We start from the raw sequence: 20,085 nt of genomic DNA on the forward strand, positions 1-20,085 counted from the left end.
AAACAATGACATTCCACCATTCTGCCCTGTTCCTTACGTGTGGATGGGAGATAGCATTCATTCATTAACAAATATTTATGTAAGACTTGTTATATGCTACGTGAGTGGTGGATGCAATGGTTCCAGGCAAAGGTAGGCAATAATCAAATGAATAAATATGTAGTAATTCAGGCCACTGATGGAGGAATTAAACAATTCTGGGTTCAAATCTTGATTCTGCTTCTTAACAGCCGTATGCCCATGGGCAAGACCCTTCACCTCCCAGAGACTCCATTTATTTCCTCTGTCAAAGGAGATTAAAAATGCCTACTTCTGAGGGGATGGTGAGGGTTGTAGAGGATACCTTATACCTTGGTGAGCACACAGTCCCTTGCATGTGGCTACTACGGTTATTCCTAATGATGTTCTGGAATTTATGAGGGCCCTTAAACCATCAGGACACCCTAGCTGGGGTCATACTTTAGATCAATGACTGAAGATTATAGAATTATCAGACAACACAGAAAAATAATGGAACATGTGACAAGGCCTTGAGGTCTGGGGACGGCCAAGCACGTGAGGTCACAGGACCAGCAGAGATGGACAGGGGATTAAGAACACGAGACCACAACTCTCAGCTGGAGCCTCATGGGTGCTCTGTGCTCAAAGTCCGATGGAGAGTCAAGAACTAAGGTGACGTTGGAGTCTTTCAACCAAACAAGCTTCTATCATCATGGCTTCGCCCCTGGCTTTCCCTGCCCGCTGAGCTCCCAAATGCACCGGATGCACTGAAATAGGTCGTGTGGGGGCAGACTGTTGGCAGAAGGCAATGCTGTGTCCAGGCCCTGCCTCAGTGAACTCTGCTAATCCGTGCTCCGTCTGGGAAGCTGGTGTTCTTCCCGCTCTTCTCTTGCACGTTCTCAGAAAACCAAGCCAAAAGCCACTTTGGAGACTTCCAGTGGCTTCACTCTCCAAATGGTCCTGGCATATCGGACTTGCCAGAAAACATGACTTAAATGATTATCTTAAAACGTCAGTCTCTAAGTCCTGGGCCTATCCAGAATCTAAAGGGAATGCAGTGGTTTGTTGTAAAGGTGAAGAGTATGAATGTTTCACTACCAGAGGAACAAGGAACCAAACCAGTTACCTGGCTCGTGAGCAGCAGGGTCACACTTTTTCCCGTGTCATGCTCCTGGGGACGAGACAATCATGCACCATTGCCCTGACTTGCCTCCTCCCCTTGGAGTTTTCCTGAACGACTTAGTAGTAGCTGCGGTCAAGGATCTCAGAGGATGATGGCCACTGGCCTTCCAGCAGCTTCTTCTATTCCTTTTCTTATTTTTTTTAAAAACAAAACAAGTGATCATTATGAAAACTTTAGGAAGTATAGATAAGTAAAATGGGAAAAAAAACATGCAGCCAACCTCCCATCCACCTCCTTGTGGCCTCTGGAAGCCAGTGGACAGCTGGGACATAGTCACAAACACTCTGCTTTGGGTGGTGGCCTTTGTGCACCATAACAGCCCTTCTCCCATGTTCCAGATGAATGAACCGAAGCTTCGAGGGGCCTGGCAGCTTCCCCGGCTGGGGAGCAGGGAGCCAGGGTTTGATCTCAGGAGTCGTTACTCCAGACAAGGCAGCACACAGGGCTGGACCAGACCTGGGATGGAAGCCTGGCCATCAGCAAAGATCGTTAAAAAGAACTGCAGAGGACAACAGCTAATGTTTCATGCTTCCGTCCTGGGGACAGCAACCAAAGGAACACACTCCTTCCTGGGTCCCAGGTCATTACCCCAGGCACCATTGCCAATCCTCTGCCACTGTGTCCACTTTAACATTTCTGGAAAGTTCTTCCTGTGTTCTCTGACTGTGCACTCATTTCTGGGGATACTGGGGATTCCTTCTCTCTTCTCCGTGCCGTGCAGGAACCACTACCCCAGGCAGAAGATGCCCCACTCCTGAGTTATTTCCTCTAGAGCAGGTTGGTGCGCAGTTGGCAGGACTGTGGGGAGACTGTATTTAGATGCTAACGGGGCCCATAGCCGCCTGCAGACCTATGCCGTGTGTGAGCCAAGGGGAGTGATACTTTCTGAATATGTCTCCTGTTAGTGCTGAATACTCCTGAATACTCTCCTGTTAGTGCTCCATTTCTAGGGACTTGTCCCCTCCTTAGCCAGGGACATCTTCGTCTCATGGACCATCAGGATTTCAACAGTAGGAATGCAAAGAGAAGTAAGAGTCACTGCTCAGCACTTGACAACCCGGTTAGAATTCCTGAGTCCTCAAAGACCCTGAAAGCCAAACTGTGAAGAAAAAAAAAAAAGATTTTCCTAATCCCAGGAAGAGAGAATTCCTCCCACTAGTCCATTGCCTGGAGGAGTGGGAGGAAGAGGGGAGAAGGGTCTCCCCGACACTGGGAGAGGAGCAGGGGTTCCTCAAAGGCTGAGGGCCATAGCCTGCTCTCACTCAAGTTTTGTGAGGCTGGTCTGGGGGCGGGGGGAAGGCTCTTGAGGCTCTGGAGGCTCCACAAGCACAACCATTGACAAGGAGGGGGGAGATCCCACACCCTGGGGTGAGTAAGGGCTGCAAAAACACAAATTGTTATAAAACCCCAGGACCCTTGCACAGCCCTGGGGTGAAGGAGAAGCTCATGAATGAAAGAGACTAGCGCTTGCTTGGGGGGGGGGCTCCTAGTCACAATTATTTTAAGAAGCATAAAGGAATGACAGTCCTCAGGAATGTGGAGAGTAATTGTGCCCAAAGTCGGGGTTACAGTCATGGTTGAGTATGAAAAAGGCTGATTAGCTCACAGAAAATGGAAGGAAGTGGCGGAGGGTTGATGCACTCTGGGGAACTGAGGTTTATACGTTCTCCTTAGGCTTGTCCTATGATCCAGGGGCATCACCTTAACTTCCAGTCCTTCTCAGATGCTAGCAAGGATTAGGGTTAAGAAACATTCAAGTCAGAGTCTCTCTAATAGGTTAGGGCATTTGTCTGCATCAGCCACCTGCCCTCAGATGTTAGTTTCTCAGTCCAGGCTGGGGAACTCCTTCCCCGCACCCCACTCTCCTCCACCTGAGGTGCGTGCACTCCTGCAGCAAAAGGCAGGAAGGTTGTAGGTTGAGGCCCCATGATTTGCTTAGTACAGAGTTCACTGATCTCAAAATCCAAGCCGTCTGGGCATGAGTCCAACCCAGGCCGTGCCAAACGGTGTTACTAGAATGGTCAGGCTTGGTGTCAAGGATCACTGGTGCAGGAGGAGAGCCCGGCCCCAGGAGCACAGGGCTTGGGTTGGACGCAGGTGAGACGTGACCCCACGGCCTCTCCTCCAGGCACCTGGGGCGTCTACACAGCGCTCAAGCTGGTGCAGGTAAGATACTCAGCCCGCTCCACCCCCGCTTGCCGGAGCGCAGGCGGAGGACCAGGGGGGTGCCGGCAGAAGGTCCTGGCTGGCTGGTCACACTCACAGACCGAGGACATGGACACGGGAATATCCCAGGGGAAGGGAGAGCGGGAACGCTTATTCTCGAATGTACTTGTTTCTCGGATTATGAAAGTGGGACACTTGCAAACAGGAATGTAAGACAGAACAGCGTAGTCCGCTTTTCGGTGTATTTCTTTGCAGACTGTTGGTCCAGCCTGACAGAGGCTGCGAGGCGCAGAAGCACGAGCTTGTCCGCTTTGCCGTGAAGCCTGTCAGAGCGACCGTGGTCAGGAAGAGACTTCCCTAGTGACCGTGGGCTCCTGCTCGCCGAGAGCGGACCAGACTGCGCATGACAGGTCTTCCCACACCGCCCGAGTTGTCACCGTGAGACGGAGGATTCCAAGAGACTCGCGTGCAGCACCCTGAAAACAACCATCTCGCGGGGAAGCCAAGTCTTAGAGGGAAACCGTTCATCGTTGCTAACTGCTGACCCCTAGTGGTGGGAAGCGGCAGGCCGGCTGGAGCAGCCCCCTGGGCATGCTGAGCAGAGACAGAGCGCCCCCGGGGCTCCTCTCTGGGGACCGCAGGCCGCCTCCCCTGCAGGCTCCTCCGGGACACCTGCTCCCCCTCTGCTCTGGGTATGTCCTTCCTGCTGCAGCCCCACAAGGCCACAGCCAGACCCTCCGCTGGCCGCAGAGCGAGTCTGGGTGTGGCTGCCAGACGAGCCGCGTGGGGAAGACCCAGGGGCCCCAAGCGGCTGCACACGGAGCAGCCGGGATTCACAGGTGCCACCGCTCCTGCGTCCAACCTGGTGGCTCGGCCCTTCTGCCCCTGCACCTTCAGGAGCCAACAGCACCAAGGGCTAGGCGTCTAAGGTAAATCCACTGCTTGCTGTCTGAGTGATCTCTGTGTGCCCACGGGGGTCTCTCTCCCGGGGAAAGGAAACAGTCCTGGCCCTTCTGGCGGGGCTTGGGGGGGACCAGGGCTGTGGCCTTTGGGGGGAGCAGAGCATCTCTTTACACCACACACAAAATCGACTCAAAAACACATGAAAGACCTAACTGTGAGACAGGAATCCATCAGATCCTAGAGGAGAACACAGGTAGCAATCTCTTTGACCTCAGCCATAAAAACTTCTTGTCAGACACATCTCTCTCTCTTTTTTTTTTTTTTAAGATTTTATTTATTTGACAGACAGAGATACAGGTAGGCAGAGAGAGAGAGAGAGAGACAGAGAGAGAGAAGGAAGCAGGCTCCCTGCTGAGCAGAGAGCCTAATGCGAGGCTCTATCCCAGGACCCTGGGATCATGACCTGAGCCAAAGGCACAGGTTTTAACCCCCTGAGCCACCCAGGCGCCTCTGTCAGACACATTCCAAAGGCCAGGGAAACAGGTGAAAATGAACTATTGGGACTTCATCAAGATAAAAAGCATTTGCACAGCAAAGATATATAGATATATATCTATAGATAGATATAGATATATAGATACAGACAGATACAGATACATAGACACAGATATCTAGATATATATCTATATTTCTCTATATATGTCTCTATATATCTATATAATCTCTAAATATCTATGTATCTAGATATATCTAGATATGTATCTATGTCTATGTATCTATATCTGTCTGTATCTCTTTATCTATATATATCAGCCATAAAAAAAAAAAAAAAAAAAAAGAAAGAAAGAAATCTAGTCAATTGCAACGAGCTGGGTGGAACTACAGGGTATTATGCTAAGTAAAATAAGCCAATCAGAAAAAGACAGTTATATGATCTCACGGATATGTGGAATTTAAGAAACAAAACAGAGGATCTCAGGGGAAAAGAGGAAAAAATAAATGAAAGTGAAGTCACAGAGGGAGAAAAACCATGAGAGATTCGTAATCATAAGAAATAAACTGAAGGTTGCTGGGGGGGTGGTGGGAGGATGGGGTGACTGGGTGATGGCCATGAGGGAAGGCACGCGGTGCACAGAGCCTTGGGTGTTATACAGGACTGGTGAACCACTGACCTCTACTTCTGAAACCAAGAATACATTATATGTTATATGAAAAAATAAAATAAAATAAAATCCTATGTGTACAAAAAAAACTTGAACAGATAAGGAGCTGCTTCTTAGATGAACGAAATGATGGTTTCTGGAGATGGAAAAGCATCCTCTTCTCCTGGTGAAGATTCTATGATGATCATTGAACTGACCACAAAAGACTTAGAATATTACATAATCGGAGTTGATGAAGCTGTGATAGGGCGTGGGACTCTGTTGGAAAGAAGTCTTACCGAGGGTAAAATGCTAACAAACAGCATTGCATGCCCCAGAGAAGGTGATTGCAGCGATTTTCACTGTTGTCTTATTTTAAGAAAATGCCAGGGCCACCCCGAATTTCAGCATCCACCACCGTGATCAGACAGCAGCCGTCAACATGGGCACAGACCTTCCACCAGCAGAACGATCATGTTTGCTGAAACATGATTTTGGTTAGCACTTTTTAGCAATGGAGTGTTTTTTGATTAATGCCTGTTCATTTTTTAGACATAAAGCAATTGCACACTAAATAGACTACAGTAGAGGGAAAACATGACTTGTGTATGCAATGGGAAACCAAAAAATTTCTTTAAATTTTAATAGCACATCATTGTGCTATTGCTTTATTGCAGGATTCTGGAACCCTGAGTTGTAAGAAAAATGTCTAAAAATACAGATTACTTTTCCCAGTGCTAGACACATACTAGATAGCATGCGATGATGAAATACATTTCAATGCACTTCTATGGCGCAATTCCTTCTTGTCTTACCATGACAGCAGTTAACGGAAGGTGGACATCCATTTCCTTACTGAATATGCATAGACTTGTTTTTGTAAGCCAGACCATTGCGAACTCATTGGTCACTTAACTGAATCACTGTGAGCTCATTGTTTTTAGTCAAACCAGTTAAGGTAGGGATACAAGTCTACACAATTGTCCAGATGTTTTTGTTCTGTTAAAAACAAGATCTAATCATCAAGAAAACAGTAGAATAGAAGTCATCGGCTTGGCCAACAAAAGCAAAACCAACAGGATCACAGTGTGCCCAGGTGGTATGGGCAGGACCAGCCAGGCCAAACCCCAGGGCTTTCGATGAATGACCTTAAAGCCACAGCCCAACATCAGAGAACCCCCTAGGAGCCACACCTGTTGTCACATCTGCAGAGCGACAGTCAGGTGAGGACCCCCTCCCCCCACTGGTGGGGCCAGTCCCGTCCTTGTGTATATATTGGGAGGCTAAGTCAAAGTCAATGCTTTTTGTCCATTCTAGGGGCTCTAACAGCTCATAAGAAGAGGATGGCTTTTTAGACAGATTGGTCTGTTCAGATGCTCATTTCTTTTCCCTTTCTAGGTTTTGAAATATGCATCCTTTTTTCTTGCTGCCCGCGCTTTGCTTGGGAATAGTCTCAGCTACTACAAAATTTGGTCGAAGTTTAGATGCTCAATGGACCCAATGGAAGGCAACCTATGGGAAACTCTATGGCATGGTTGGGAACATCTAAGCTGTCTGGAGGGCCCCACAGAGAACATCCACGCTGGTGGGAGTTCACAGCAGAGAGTAGCCTCTGGAGGCCGCTCTTACCCAGAGAGGAAACGGGGCCCAGTGACTGTGCAGGATGGGGACAGATGTCCTGCTGTGTGGTTGCTGGAGAGTAGCTCCTGGAGCATCAGCCCAGCCCTGGTCCAGGCCCCTCCTCCTCTCTGTGAGCACATCCACTTTGAGTAGGTGAGTTGGCTTTAAATAGAAATAAAAATTGTAGGTTATATGTTTGTCTTTAGAGTGAAAGACGGAGGAGAGCAGTGTGGGAGAGGAATCGGAAAACGCTCGAACGGCGGTGAATGCGTCGGTGACCTGGTGAGGGCGGCTGGGGTTCCTGAACCTTTTGTTCTCTCTCTCTCTGGTACTTCGCCAAAGAATTCTCATCCTTGTCAACATTCTACCTTCTTTTCCTTGAAGACCAGTGAAGAATTCAGACACATGATGAACGACCTTAAAATCCAGAAGGACACAGAGGGGAAAGTGTTTGAAATACCCTTCTTTGCTGATTTCATTGTACCTGTGGACAGGAGACAGACAGCCAGGGTAAGTCCTATGAGTCTGAAGGATCCCTTCTCACCAAAAAAAAGGATCACTTCTTTCCAAAAGTAAAGCCGAAAAGAAAACAGCAGCTCTTCGATGGGTCCCTGCTGGGGAACAACACATCCTCGCTGTGTTTTACAAGAGTTTTCAGATTCATGGGCTGTTGGCAAAGCCTTGCTGTTTGTTGTTTAGGCTGAGAGCTTTCTAATTTGGTTTCAGGGTCCGTGTGCTTCTGGCTGGGCTTTTAGGGAAGCCGGTGCCCTCAAAGTACACAAGTTCCGGAAAACAGGCCAAATTGTGTCGCTGAGTGAACGGAACCCGCTGGACTATTCTAGGTCTCAAGGCAGTGAGGGCTGCCCTGTTGGCCTGGTGAATTATGCCTTCCAGTATATTCTGAACAACGGAGGCCTAGACTCAGAGGAATCCTATCCATATCGTCCAGGGGTCAGTGGAGCTCTTCACGTGTCATCTGTCCAGCTCTGCTCCTAGTCACATGCTTTTCAAGAACACAGATACCATATTTAATATTTGCATTTTTTTTATCTTTTCAAAAAGATTTTATTTATTTATTTGACAGACAGAGATGACAAGTAGGCAGAGAGGCAGGCAGAGGGGAGCGGGGGAAGCAGGGTCCCCACCAAGGAGGGAGCCCCATGAGGGGCTCAATCCCAGGATGCTGAGATCATGACCTGGGCCGAGGGAAGAGGCTTAACCCACTTAGCCACCCAGGCACCCACAACACTCACATTTTAAATGGTGAACCCTAGAGCTGCAAACTGTCAGGACTGTCATTAAACCAGACAAGCCAGGCACAGTGCCTGCCTCAGTGGGGACCACATGACTATTTTTATTTCTATGTTACAGGGAGACATACATACCATTCTCTACAGGGTACAGATTTCTCTGGAATGAACCAGTTCTTAAGGACACTAGATCCTGAATAATTCATTGAACACATACAAGGTAGTTTTTCAATTTCAAAACAACCAATAGCGATTCAGCTCCTGGGATGCTTTACGACAGATTTGGCTTGGAAATCACTCACCTGTAAGCTGTCTTGAGCTCATGCTCCCCAGGAGGTGGATGTAATGATCAAGTCTCTTCCCCTTTCCCTCTGAAAGGACGGATCCTGCACATACAGACCCGGGAATTCCTGCTGCCAGCGCGCCACCGGCCCGGTGTGAGGAGGAGGAGTCCCTTGTGCTGGTGGTGGCAGCTGTGGGGCCCGTCCCTGCTGCTCTCCGTGCAAGCCTGGACACTTTCTGGTTCTATAAAGAGGGTACGCATCTGTCTATGGAGAAATAGAGCTAGAAAGATTGGAAAACCACCCTAAGATACAGCAGGAGTGACACTATGGTATGCAGAATTCAATGTAGAATTGGGGGGGGGGGGGGTGGATTTCACACATAACACCTGCACCCATAACATTTATGCCTTCTGTTTCCAACTGTCATGACCAGATCCAAATCCCCATGATTTTAAACACATTATCAATATATTGAAATGGCTACATAATTTGATTGGTATAGCTTGCTTTTTACTTTTTTCCAGTTGTTAGACCTTAAAAAATTTTAAAGAATGTTACTACTGAGATTAACACTGGAAAGGGTCCTTAGGCAAGTCATTTTGTGTTCTGTTGTTTTTGTAAGCTCACATCCATAAGGTGAATCACAAGAGATATTTTTATACGCCTCTTGACTATTGTTTACAAAAAGATTGCGACACTTTGTGTTTCTGCTAACATCAGAGGAGGGCCTAAACCCGTAGCTTACCTAAACAAAACTGCCTGACTTTTAATCTTAGCTGGATTTATAGTGCAACTGAATTTTGATACATCTCCCTTACTGTGGCTGATAGGCTGATAAGCTGTCACTACCCCAGGTCACGCGGGAAACCTCAGCCCCACATTAGATTTTACTTTCGGGCATTTATAATGCTCTAAACCGCAGTCGTGAAGACCTGAATCACGGTGTTCTGCTGTTTGTTTATGGATCTGAAGTAGAAGAATCCGAGAAACAAAACTATTGGATTATCAAGAACAGGTATAGAAAGCCAAGAATACTTATCTAGGACATTGAAAAGGGAATCCTTTTTGGAATCGGTGCTTGGAGACAAGTCCCCCAACCCTTGAGCACACTTGTTTACATTTCATTTCTGAAATGCATCTGGCCCCAAGAGCTTCTTTTTTTTTTCTGTGTTTCCATTCGTCGTCTGCGAAAGGTCTGGGAAAGAAGGACTGTGTGCTGGGTTAGAACTCGAGCACGAACAGGAATGGCCTCTCTGGATTCTTCCTGAATCTGTCCCGGCCTCTCGTGCCCTGCTCATGGTCGGGTGTGATTGTTCATGAAGGGAAATGTGTTTGCTCCTCTGGAATCATTGGCAAACCCTGGCTTCTTGCAACTAGGGCACGGACTGGGGCACACAGGGTTCCATGCTGATGGCCAGGGCCCTGGACAACCAGTGTAGAATGGCCACCGTGGCCAGCTTTCCTGCTATGTGGGAGCTTTCAACCAGCAGGAATGCTAAGTGGAATTTGTGCTGAGGTTGTAGATTAGTAAAAAAGCCACAAGGTTTCTTTCTACAGCTTTCCCAGCTTTGAAGTCCCAAGTGTGCGGCAAAGGCTGTCTCTGTACTTCGCAGTGCAGGGAGGGCACCTGTGCTATGGCAGACTCGTTTCCTGCTTGTTGGGGACAGAGGACCCCTGGGTGCCCTCACACCCGCTGTCTCCCAAGGAGCTTCGTATCCAGATAATCCATGTACCATTGTGACGCATTTTGGGGTGTCCTCCCTGGCCCCCACCGTCTCTTCCTCTAAAACTCCCCGATATGTTTACAGACTACTAGCTGAGCTGGGGACTGTGGAGAGAGAAACCCAGTTAGTAAATGAGGGGTGGGAAATCTGGAAAGAGTAAAGAGTAAAGAGTAAAGAGGACATAGATTAGAATGAGGATGAATAACAGGGGTGACGGGGAATGGGAGGTCCAGGCTTCCAGCTATGGAATGAGTAAGTCCCGGGAATAGAAGGCACAACATAGGGAATATCGTCAATGGTGTGGTAATAGCACCGTAAAGGTACAGTGTGAGACTGACAGACACCAACTATCCTTGCGGTGAGCATAGCGTACTGTACAGGGTTGGCAAATTTTTGGGTTGTGCACCTGAAACTAATTTGACATTGTAACAATGTTACAGATGTAACAATCATTTATACTCAAAACAATCGGACCACCCAGCATTCTCCCAGGGACCACTGGCCTATCCACGGATATCCTAGAGCCCAGTCACATTTTGACTCTATAAGGAGTTAAAGTAGTAACATTTTTTACCTCCCTTCTACTTTGAAGTTTTTTATTAAAAAATAAAACTTCATACATTTTTTTAAAAAATGAAAATCCAAAAGTTATTAGACAAGTCTGTCATACAAAGGCTTTTTACATCAGTAACGAGCGAAGTGGTAACATTCCTCATATAAAATCCACACAGTCAAATCCCAGCTTGGGTCTTCAATGGTTCATGTGTTTTATCCCGTATCATAAGATGTGGTCGGCTTTCGAACAAAATTCATCTTCTCGATATTCGGTTCCCAGTCAGGCCTTCTGTACGCCCTCATCTCACACGACAGGAAAGCTGGCCATGGAGGCGATTCCACAGTGGTTGTCCCGGTCCTTGGCCAACAGCATGTAGCCCTCCATGCCCCAGTTTGTACCCCAGCTGAAAGAAGACAGGGTTTGCCACTTATTACAAACAATCAATCACATTTCCCGTCATGAACCATCACACCCGACCCTGAGCAGGGCACCAGAGGCCAGGACAGATTCAGGAAGAATCCGGAGAGTCCGTTCCTGTTCCTACTTGAGTTCTAACCCAGCACAGAATTCCGTCCCCAGACCTTTCGCAGACGACAAATGGAAACACAGAAAAAAGAAGCTCTTGGGGCCAGATGCATTTCAGAAATGAGAAAATTTTCAAGTTGAGAAACGCAATGGTAGCAAAACCATGGCAGGACCCTAGCAAGCTACTGCCGTCATCACATGAGTATGTCCCTTCCCCCTTAATGGCATAAACACGTCAGGGATTTCAGAAGCGTGCTCAAGGGTTTGAGGATCTGCCTCCAAACACTGATTCTAGAAAGAATTCCCTTTTCAATTTCCAAGGTAGGTGTTCTTGGCTCTTTATACCTGTTCTTGACTATCCAGTATTTTTTGTCCTCCGATTCTTCTCCTTCAAAGCCATAGCCAACCACCAGAACGCCGTGATTCAGGCGTGTATTGCTGCAGCTTGGATCATAATAAATGCCTGGAGAAGAGAGATTCAGTGCTGAGCGGGAACACCCAAGTGACATGATAACATGTGACAACAACCTAGTGACCACAGCAAGGGCGGCATCTCAAAATCCGGTTGTGATAGCAATTGAGATAAGATTTAGAAATCAGATCTTTTCGTTTAGCTAGGCTAGGGATTTAGGACATCATCTAGTACTACCAGAAATATATGTTGCCACAGTCTCTTTTGTGAAGAACAGTGAAGAGGCATAAAAGAGCACTTGTTGAAACTTTGTCATTCTACCATACGATGTCAGCCGAAGAAGCAGCAGAGAACAGAAAATTACTTGAGTCAAGGGGTTCTTTCCAGTGTCTATTTCAGTAGTAAAATTCCTTGGAAAACTTCAAGGTCCAAACATTGGAAAAAAGTGAAGTAAACTATACCAGTCAAGCTATGTAGTCATTTAAATATATTTATAGGGGTGCCTGGGTGGCTCAGTGGGTTAAAGCCTCTGCCTTGGGCTCAGGTTATGATCCCAGGGTCTTGAGATCGAGCCCCACGTCAGGATCTCTACTCGGCAGGGAGCCTGCTCCCCCCCGCTCCCCGCACCCCGGTCTTCCTGCCTCTCTGCCTGCTTGTGATCTGTCTGCCAAATAAATAAATAAATAAAATATTTTTAATGATTAAATATATTTCTGAAGTGCTTAAAAGCCTGGGGATATGGGTCAAGTCATGTCAAATGGTGACAACAAGCACAAGGACTACATACACAGAATGAGCCACCATGCTAAATCCATACCCTCCTGAATCCCACATACAAAAAAGCCCATCTTGTTGTATGTCATGCTGGTTACCCGTATTTTCTGGCCAATGTTCTGGGTAGACAAATGCTCACCTGTTTTATAGAACTGGAAGGAATACGGGCTTGAGTCTACAGCAGCAGAGACGGGCCCCACAGTTGCCACTGCGGTCATAAGACCATCCTCCTCGTTATAGACGTGCCAGAAGGTAGTCACATTGGCGGCAGATTTCTCAGGCCTGTATCTGCAGTAGCCATTCTTTCAAAGGTAAAGGGGAAGGGACTTGATTAATACCGTCCACCTCCTGGGGAACACGAGCTCAAGACAGTTTGCAGCTGAATGATGTCCAAGTCGAGTGTGTTATAAAACATGTCAAGAGGCAAAATATGATTGCTTGTTTTGAAATTGAGAAATGAGGCAATATCTATTCAATGAGACACTCCTTTGGTCTACTTGTGCATAGATTTTTCACTCTGGAGATCTGTACTGTATTTAGAACGATATTTGTATTGCTGTGTGGCTGAGAAGTGGGAACACCTGTATGGTAACCCTCTAGGTGGAGAACTGTGCCAGGCTAACAGATTTTAATCTGTTCTGACCATGTGCAGATACAGAGTCTACAGTCTAAAATGAGAATTTGAAATATAGGCTTTGTTTTACTGAATATACTCAACTTTGATAAAAGAAAGGGAAGTCTGTTTACCCTTGCAAGATACGGGTAGGATTCCTCGGATTCCAGGCCTCCGTTGTCCATAACATATTGGAAGGCAAAATCCATCAGGCCACCGCGGCAGCCCTCATTGCCTTGAGACCAAGAGCAGTCCACGAGGTTCTGCTCGCTCAGTGACACAAGTTTGCCCGTTTTCCGGAACATCTGTCCTTCAAGGGCACCAGCTGCACTAAAAGCCCAACAAGATTGACACTGACCCTGAAAACAAAATGATACAGCTCTTAGTCTACAAAGTTAATAGCAAGACTTGACAACAGCCCTGACATCTGAAAACTCTTCCAAAACATAACAAACTGTATATGGTTTCTCAACTTCCATCACGAGGGCACTGGTTCCTCTTGGCTTTGCTCTTGGAAAGGGAGCTGCCGAGTACTGTCTCACCTGATCCTTCACGGGGGTCACGTAGCCTTTCTCTCTCCAGTCCACGGACGAGGGGATCTCAGCAAAGAGAGGTGCTTGGAACACATTCCGGTCCTCTTGCCTCTGGATTTTAAGGTCACTCAACACCTGTTGGAATTCTTCACTGGTCTTCAAGGAAAAGGAAATAGAATGTTGACAAGCATGAGATTTTTTTTTGGAAAAAATCCTTAGAGGAAGCACAAAACATTCAGCAACTCCAGCTGCACTCACCAGGTCACCAAAGTCATTCATTGCCATCGTGAAGCTGTGTTTCCCTTGGCTGTACTCCTGGTTGTGCTGTTCAATCACTTTCAGATTCATCTCCCACACTGTTCTCCTCCGTCCTTCTTCATCCTGGAGACAAACATGCAACCCATCCTGTTGATTTCTATCTAAGCCCAGCTCACCTGCACCAAGTGGATGTGCTCACAGACGGGAGGAGGGACCTGGACCAGGGCTGGGCTGATGCTCCAGGAGCTGCTCTCCAGCAACCACACAGCAGGACATCTGTCCCCATCATGCACAGTCACAGTGCCCTGCTACCTGCCTGGGTACCAGGGGCCTCCAAAAACTACTCTCCACTGTGGACTCCCACCAGCATGGAACATTCCCTGGGGTCTCAGTGGACAGCTCAGATGTTACGAACCTTGTTGTATAGTCTCTTGTGGGCCGCCTTCCACTGAGACCAGCGTGCATCTAAGCTCTGATTGGGTTGTGGAGCAGCTGAGGCTATTCCCAGGCAAAGGGCAGCCAAGAGAAGAGAGAAGGATGCATGTTCCAAAACCTAGGAAGGGAAAAGAAATGTGTTTTGGATTAGACCAACCATCTAAAGAGCCATCCTTTATTCTGAGGTGTTAGAACCACTCTGGTACAGTAAAGACATTGCGTTAATCCTCCCACGTGTTTCCACGGGGCTGTGGAGAGGTGGCGCGTGCAGGGGGCCTGCTGGCCTGTTCCCCGCCCTGCAAACCGCAACCCACCTGCTGCTTCCAGAGCATGTAGATGGCAATACAGGGAGTGACAAGCCCTGAGTCTGGGGTGTAGGGGTCAAGCTGCCATGCCTAGAGGGACCAGGCCCTGGAAGAGTGCCTCCCCGGAGCCCTAAACCCCTGGCCCCCAAGGCTGGTACCCCCCCCCTCCCCATGTTTTAAGGGGTAGCCCTTCCCTTCAGGTCCAGGCTGGGATCTCACCTGAGGCAGGTGCAGTCAGAGGTGCAGGTCGGAGGTGTCCAGCACGCCTGCTGATGGGTAGGAGACAGTCCATTTAAGCCTGGGATTTGGCCCTGCTGGTCCTGCCCCTGGTACCTGCCTGCACAGCAATTGGCTGAGCCAGCCTGTGGGAGGGGGCTCTGTGCCCTGGAGCTGGGGGCCTTGGGGCATGTGATAACTGGGTCCCTACTTGTCCCAGGGGAGATTGTGCCTGCCTCAGGGGACCCGGGAAAGTCAAGTGAGAGGACTCGGGAAAGCCCTGTAGAAGGGGATCCAGCACCTTCCTAGGGACCCCCATCAACTAAATAACAGGGAATTTATGTGTTGGCAGGTGGTTCACAAAAAGAGGCTCACAGGGAGCCCCAAGTGGGTTTCCAGCATCACCCTGCCTATCCTCTAGTCTTTGGTTAAAATCTCCGTGAGGACTGAGAACAGGATAATCTAGTCTTATTGTTCCTGTTTATGCCAAGCAAAGGGGCAGCTGGAGGAAGTAGAGCCCTCGGGGGATAGTGTTATCACTGTTTCAGGAGGGGCTGCCTCTGCTCTTGGGAGAATCTGGAGACAGTTGCTGTTGTCCAAACAGGGGATGCCCTGGGCAAGGCTCAAGTGCTTTTCAGCAAAGGGACTGGTGGCAGGAGTGTCCAGGGAAGGTGTGGTGTTTTGGAATGTTCCTGTCCCTGACTGCCCCCACGGGGATTCTTCCTCCCTCCCAAGCCTTTCTCAAAACCAACAGAAATGATTTACTTCCAGAGAAATATGGTTTAACAAAGGGAAGAAAGACGGAAGGTAGAAACTGCTTTTTCCCCCCACTCTCTGCCTCATGGATGATTGTGTTTCTCAGTGTCCAATGTGCTTTTCTCGAGATTTAAATTTAAATGATTTAGAAAAACAGCTCTTCTAAAGAGGAAAAAAAAAAAAAAAAAAAGCGTTCATCAGCAGACCATGAATTTCCCCTCTGACGACCAGTTTGCTCTTCTTAGGAACACGATTCCACGCGTCTAGACAGTGGGTCACAGCCTCCTTCTCTGGACCTCCGTCCGTGAGACCCCCTAGTGAGCCTCCACACATCTCCAGCCCTTCTCTGCTCTGCTCAGGGAGGGCAGGGGAGAAAGGGGTCCCATACAGGGGCCGGGAGTCAGGGCGGGGCCGGCATGAGAATTCTGCCACTCTCGGCTAGTCTCCCACCCTGGCAGGCTCCGCAGCACCCCCAGACTCAGTTTCCTCGTGCAGGATGTGGGGCAGTGATTTGATTTTCCTCAGAGGATGCTTGTGAGACTGAATGAGCTAACACAGGTCATGCATTAGCATAGAGTAGGGCTCATTCCATATTGCTTTCTTGTGAGGTCCAAGGGAAAATCCTTCCAAAGGTCTCCCTTAATTTCGAAAATATTTATTCAAGGATTTGTTACATAGGCCATCCCTACTTACTTCTTTACCCTATGCAAAATTCTACGTCAACAGAAACTTTGTCAGGATAAAATTTGAGATCAAGGCAAAAAAAGTTACATAATAAAAAAAAAAAAAACACCCAGAAATCTGTATCAGGATATTGAGCAGATTCCTGCCTTTTCTCTCAAAAGACAAATCTGTAGCAAGTAGCCAAGAATCTTTCTACTGGCCCTAGAGCTGTGCCCCCAGGAAGACTATTAACATCTGCGCTCCTTGACTCGGTGGGAAAAAGGAGCAACAGCAGGTCTCGATGCAAAGATTAAGAAAACTGACTCAATGTAAAACCTGAGTAATTAACGGCTCAAGTAGTCGGTTGTAAGATCTCCTTGAAGAGCAAGTGATAGGTAGCCCAAAGCAATTGAAATCATTTTCTTAAAAATAGAATTTTGGTAAAGACATCGGGATGTTGACAGAGTTGATAGCAATGTTGAAGAAAGAAACAGAAATCAGGACCGAAACAACTGGAATCTTGGGCAAATCTGGGGTCTCAGCAGCAGGAACTATTAGGCAATATTGTCAGGGCTCTGTTGCTGGAAGGAAGAATTCACACTGTTTCTTTCATCCTTGCATCATTCTGCTTCCAAAAACCTGGGAGACACTGTCTATCGATATCTCATCTCATGTCTAGGGGAGGGAAGGCATCTTAATTACAGCCCCATTAAGACTCCATGCAATGGGGAAGAAACAAGTTTCCCCAAAGAACCCACAGTGCTCCTACCAAGACCAGAGGAAGTGGATGCTGGTGGCTGAGAAAAGCTTTGGTTCAACACAGCAGCCCCCATTTAGCTTCTCAACACACAGATAAATGCTTTCTTTTCATTAATCTTTTTCTTTTGAGAAAATTATAGAGTCACATGCAATTGTAAGAAATAATACAGAGAAATCCAATGTCCCTTTTACTGGTATAAAAACAGACACACAGATCGATGGAACAGAATAGAAAGCCCAGAAATAAACTCACGCGTATATGGTCACATCACTTACAACAAAAGGGGTAAGAATATACGAAAGGGGAAGAACAGACTCTTCAGTAAATGGTGCTGGGAAAACTGGGCAGCTACGTGAAAAGAATGAAACCGGACCACCGTCTCACACCGTACGCAAAAATTAACTCAAAATGAGTTAGAGATTACACTGTTATTTCTGAAAGCATAAAACGCCTTGAAAAAATAGAGGCAATAAGCTCCTTGACATAGGTCTTCGCAGTGGTGTTTTTGAATCTGACACCAAAAGGAAAAGCAAAAAAAGCAAAAACAAGCAAGTGGGGTTCCACCAAACTAAAAAGCTTCTGCAAAACAAAGAAACCCATTCACAAAATGAAAAAGCAGCCTACGGAATGGGAGAAAGTATTTGCAAATCATGTATCTGATAAGGGTTTAAAATCCAAAATATTAAAGACCTGAGAGAATGCAGTAACAAAAGATGCCTGGGTGGCTCAGTTGGTTAAGCATCTGCCTCTGGCTCAGGGCAGGATCCCAGGGTCCTGGGATCAAGTACTGCTTTGGGCTCCTTGCTCAGGGTGGAACCTGCTTCTCCCTCAGCCTGTTGCTCCTCCACTTCCCCTGCTGTGTTTTCTCTCTCTCTTTCTGATGAATAAATGAATAAATAAATAAATAAATAAATAAATAAATCAAATCTTTAATAAAAAATAAAATATTAAAAAAGAATGCAATAGCAAAAAAAAGATTAAAAAATGGAATAAAGATCTGAATAGACATTTTTCCAAAGAAGACGTACAGGTGGCTGACAAGTACAAGAAAAGATGCTCATCATCATTAATCATCAGGAAAGGAAAGTAAACATCGCCATGAGATGTGACCTCGCACCAGTTAGGATGTCACCATCAAAGACAAGGAATGAACAGCTCAGTGAGGATGTGAGGGAAGGACACCGCTGTGCACTGGTGGCGGGAAGGCAAACTGGTGCAGCCCCAATGGAAAAGAGTACAGAGTTTCCAGCTCATTAAATGTAGAACAACCATCACATCCAGAAATCCTGCTTCTGGGTATTTACTCACAGAAAGTGGAAACAAAACTCAAAAGGATGATCTATGTGCCACATATTCATCGCAGCATTACTTAAACAAGCCGAGACATAGCAACAAACTAAGTGTCCATCAGTGAACGAATGCATAGCGACGTAGCATATACACACAATGGAATATTACTCAGCCATAAAAAAGAATGGCATTTTGCCATTTGTGACAACATGGATGGACCTTGAGGGCACCATCCCAAGTGAAATTAGTCAGACAGAGAAAGACAAATACCATACGATCTCTCCTCTGTGTGGAAGCAAAACAAAAACAAAAATCGAGCAAACAGGCAAACACTAAACTAAGCACACAGACACAGAAAGCACAGGATGATTACCAGATACAAGGGCTGTGGGTGGGAGAAAAGGGTAGCAGGGTCAAAAGGCAAAGAATATTACGAAGAGAAAGAAAAGGGAGCCTGACAGGAAAAGCTGTTGAGTCCTCCTGCGATCTCAACTTCTGTTCCATCCTTAGCTGCCGTTCCAGCATTAGCCTGGGGCACAGAGTTTAGTGCCTATCCCCTGTGGGTAAGAGGATGAGCAGAAGCTGAGACACCTTCAATTACTGTGTGCAGAAAGGGTCTCTCTTAACAAGGCTTTATTGTCTTCCTACTGTTTCCAGATGGGCTGGCACGCACGGAAGAGAAGCTTCTCTGAAAAGGAAGTGCAATTCTTGCTGGAGCTTAGCGCAGGCGGCAAGAGTAACCGCCACATCCCACGTTCTGAAGGTTTTCTGCCAAGTTTCTTGGCATCCAGCCTTGTTAGGCGCTGTCTATATCCCTCGGTATGATGCACTCCGGGTCAACGACCCCACAGCACACACTGCCAGCTTCTTCTTCTCTTACTCGGGAGGGAGAGAGTCACCCTGGCTGCCTCTGCCCTCTGCCAGCTCAGCCGATGCCACGTTTCCTAGACTGTTACTTCTAATGCCCCATGTCCACGTCCCGGTCTCTCCATTAGACGTGATGCTCCCAGCTTCAGGTGACAGAAGCCTAACTCAACATGCTTTCACACAAGTTCTTGTGTTTGCATGTGAAACAGGGCAGGTGATCTCGAAGCACAGCGGGAGTCCCTCAGAAGCTTGGTGGGTGTGGGACAAACCTCCCTGAGCCTGTCACCGCGCCCCGTGCACAGTCCTTCCCCCCCATCCTCTCTAGCTCCCAGCTCCGGGCTCCGCTCTCGGACTTCTCAGACTCACTTGGCAATTACAGACTCATCCACTTCTTCTCAGGACGGCATCCTCAGAAAAGGGGAAGGATCCTGCCGAATCGCGCAGACGGTGTTGGAACGGTTCCATTGGCTCTACTGGGCTGTGGCAGGTGCTCGTTTTTTAAATCATCTCTGTGGAGTGTAGGTGAAGGGGCAGGTCTCAGCTCGGTCCCAGGGACAGGTCTGGTGGGCAACACCAGAAACACTCCTGAGGAGGAGGGGGTGATGGAAAAGGGGAAAAAGATGGCCATTGCTGAGTCGTAGGGTATATGAAAGTTTGCTTTTATAAGAAACTGGTTATAAAGGAGGGGAATGCAGGGCCAGGAGTGCCAAAGGTACAAACTTGTTATCGATAAATAAGATCTGGGGACGTAACGTCCAGCATGGTGACCGGCTTAAACATGCCACATTGTACATTTGAGGTTGCTAAGAGAGTAACACTTGGAACTCTCTAGCGCAAGGAAAAATAATTG

At 47.4% G+C, this 20,085-nt stretch overlaps 1 protein-coding gene across 5 annotated transcripts; it reads left to right on the forward strand.

Moving 5' to 3' along the window:
• The first annotated feature begins 3,831 nt into the window (after positions 1–3,831).
• On the forward strand, positions 3,832–19,225 carry LOC123393592 (procathepsin L-like). Of its 5 annotated transcripts, none has more exons than XM_045086103.1 (4): positions 3,832–4,278; positions 7,221–7,296; positions 7,399–7,524; positions 7,741–8,676. In XM_045086103.1, exons 1-4 carry the CDS (start codon positions 3,941–3,943, stop codon positions 8,008–8,010), a joined length of 810 nt encoding a protein of 269 aa, XP_044942038.1. In that variant the 5' UTR covers positions 3,832–3,940; the 3' UTR covers positions 8,011–8,676. The 5 variants fall into 5 exon arrangements, with proteins under 5 accessions (XP_044942038.1, XP_044942039.1, XP_044942037.1 ...); XM_045086106.1 differs by lacking the exon at positions 3,832–4,278 and adding an exon at positions 6,254–6,617; XM_045086104.1 differs by lacking the exon at positions 7,741–8,676 and adding an exon at positions 19,026–19,225 and having other exon boundaries at positions 7,221–7,524.
• The last annotated feature ends 860 nt before the right edge of the window (positions 19,226–20,085 follow it).

The sequence above is a fragment of the Mustela putorius genome, unplaced genomic scaffold (assembly GCF_011764305.1).
Source record: "Mustela putorius furo isolate JIRA1106 unplaced genomic scaffold, ASM1176430v1.1 tig00000876_pilon_pilon_pilon, whole genome shotgun sequence".
Lineage (NCBI taxonomy): Eukaryota > Metazoa > Chordata > Mammalia > Carnivora > Mustelidae > Mustela > Mustela putorius.